Source organism: Phoenix dactylifera, chromosome 16 (genome assembly GCF_009389715.1).
Source record: "Phoenix dactylifera cultivar Barhee BC4 chromosome 16, palm_55x_up_171113_PBpolish2nd_filt_p, whole genome shotgun sequence".
Lineage (NCBI taxonomy): Eukaryota > Viridiplantae > Streptophyta > Magnoliopsida > Arecales > Arecaceae > Phoenix > Phoenix dactylifera.
The window spans coordinates 269718-271873 of record NC_052407.1 but is presented as its reverse complement, the minus strand read 5'-3'; the positions used below and the strand labels follow the sequence as shown (position 1 = coordinate 271873).

Sequence of the window (2156 nt, the reverse complement as noted above, 5' to 3'; positions counted from 1 at the left end):
TAAAAAATTCATTAATAATAAAAATATTTTTTTAATATGAATAATTAATTTAAAAATATTTATTGACTCATGTAAATATATTACAATATTTGAAATGGCCTATATTGACAGCCTTCATGCAAGTGGGTCATAAATGGCCAACAAATGGATTGAACCAAAAAAAAAAAATCATTACTTGAATTGTTTATTCAAAAGTGTTGTTAGAAATTTAATAATATTCTTATGTAAGATTATCTCCAACTAAATATAGTAATCTTTTTTTATGTCATTTTCTGGAATAATTTTTTCCTAATCAAACACAATAAAATTTATTTTATCCCGCCATCATTTTTCTAGATAAATAATTTTCGAGAATTCTGAGCTTACCTCGTAATATGACGTAGTACCCCAACTAAACGAACATAAATAGCAATGCTTTACCCACCCTCATCAGAGATTGAGGAGTAACTCCCCACTCCTTACAAAATATTAGGGCTCCAGAAGGTGATGTCATTCAACTTGCAATAAGATGGGGCCTATCAATCCAATTTGATTTTATCGAAAATAAAGTAAGTCCAAAAATAACAAAGCAAGCTTTGGATAGAACAGAACAGGAAGCAACCTCTTTATGCTGTTGCAGTTCACCGCTGAAAGGAATCAGAAAGACATCAATGAAATGAAGAGGAGTTTGAGGCATTGCTGTTTAAGCTGCATCAAAATGCTCATTCCCATCAGCTCCCAGGTTTCCCATCTCCAAGCCCAGCAGTCCCAACTTGTTGCCCTCCATAGCATCAACAACTTCCGGGACTTCACCCTGGTACTTGGTCACATAATCCTCAAGGAACTTCTTCTCCCATCATCAAGTGCCGCGCTTTCACACCACGCTTCACCAGGCCCTTGGACGCTAGAATTGCCAAGACCAAACACCTTGGAGCAATCCTCTTCTCGAAACTGAGCGACAGAAGCACCGGATTCGCCGACACATAGTCCGGCCCCCATCTGAGCTTCTCCGCGAAGAACTCCATGTTCTTCCTCACCTTGTCATCCGACGCCGACATGCAGTATGGATGCTTGGCAAACGCCCAAAAGACTTGCTCCTGCGACCAGCCTAAGCTCAAGTAATTCTCCAACCTCCTGTTCACTGTTGTCTTAGGCAATTTAGAGAGCACCCCGAATGCATGGGCGAACATGGAACTCGAAGGACTAATCCCCATATCCTTGATTGCGGCGAAGGTCTCCTCGAAGTGATCGGCTTTTTCTATCAGAGATTTCGGGTGGGTGGTGAGCAGTGTGAAGATTACAGCCGGCGGCACGCCGTAGTTCTTCAAACTCTCAATCTTGGGAAGCAACAGCTTGGGGAGGTCAGAGATAAGCAAACGAGGAGAATTCCTCGCAGCTGAGATGACGTTCTCGTTGGTATGGAGCAAGGGCTTGAGGAGATGGAAGTTTGGGAGCAGTCGCTTCTCCAAGCTCCACAGCAGAAGGCCGGGAATTCCAGAGAGGAGCTTCGCGAGGTCGGCGCCGGAGAGACCGATGTCCCGGTAGAACTCCAGCTTGGGCTTGAGGGTTTTGTCGGGGCTGGCGAGGAGGAGCCGGGGGCGACGGGAGATGAGGCGGGCGATGTCGGGCTTGGAGAAGCCGAAGTGTTTGAGGAGGGCGAGCACAGAGTGGGAATTCTTCGTGGTCTTGAGCTGGATTCTGGTGGCCACGGAGAGGGCGGCTTCGGAGGAGAGGCCGCATGATTTCTCGAGGAAATGGACCGTCAGGGATGGTGAATCGTTTGGTGCGAGGGAGATGTGGGAGAAAGGCTGAGGGAATGGGTGTGGGAGGAAATGGGGAGGAGCAGCAGTAACGCTATGGAGCAGCCGAGCGTGGAGAAGGCGAAGCATTGCGCGGGCGGAAAAGGATGACGGCCGAGGGAGAACTCAGAATTAGCGATGTGATGCTGTTTGACGTTTCGGCGGATCTCGCTCCTTGACATGCGTCCAGCCCTACTCATATAGCTTGCATCGAGTTTGAGGGTCCCTCTAAATTATGTTGGTATTTTTTTTGTGTTATTTGGGCAAGTCGTAGAGAACACGGGGTATGAGAGTACTGTGTTGCCTGGCAGAGGAAAGGTGGAAAATAGCATGTGTTCAACTACCTTGAAGAACTTTTGCCACCATTATACTGCCATT

At 46.2% G+C, this 2156-nt stretch overlaps 1 protein-coding gene across 1 annotated transcript; it reads right to left on the bottom strand.

The window, feature by feature from the left end:
- Window positions 1–815: 815 nt before the first annotated feature.
- Window positions 816–1868, bottom strand: LOC120104116. The gene has a single exon (XM_039114643.1). It carries the CDS (start codon window positions 1866–1868, stop codon window positions 816–818), a length of 1053 nt encoding a protein of 350 aa, XP_038970571.1.
- Between the last annotated feature and the right edge of the window lie 288 nt (window positions 1869–2156).

Excerpts from the sequence above, each read along its gene's own strand:
- LOC120104116 (XM_039114643.1), bottom strand. The coding sequence starts at position 1,868 with ATGCTTCGCCTTCTCCACGCTCGGCTGCTCCATAGCGTTACTGCTGCT.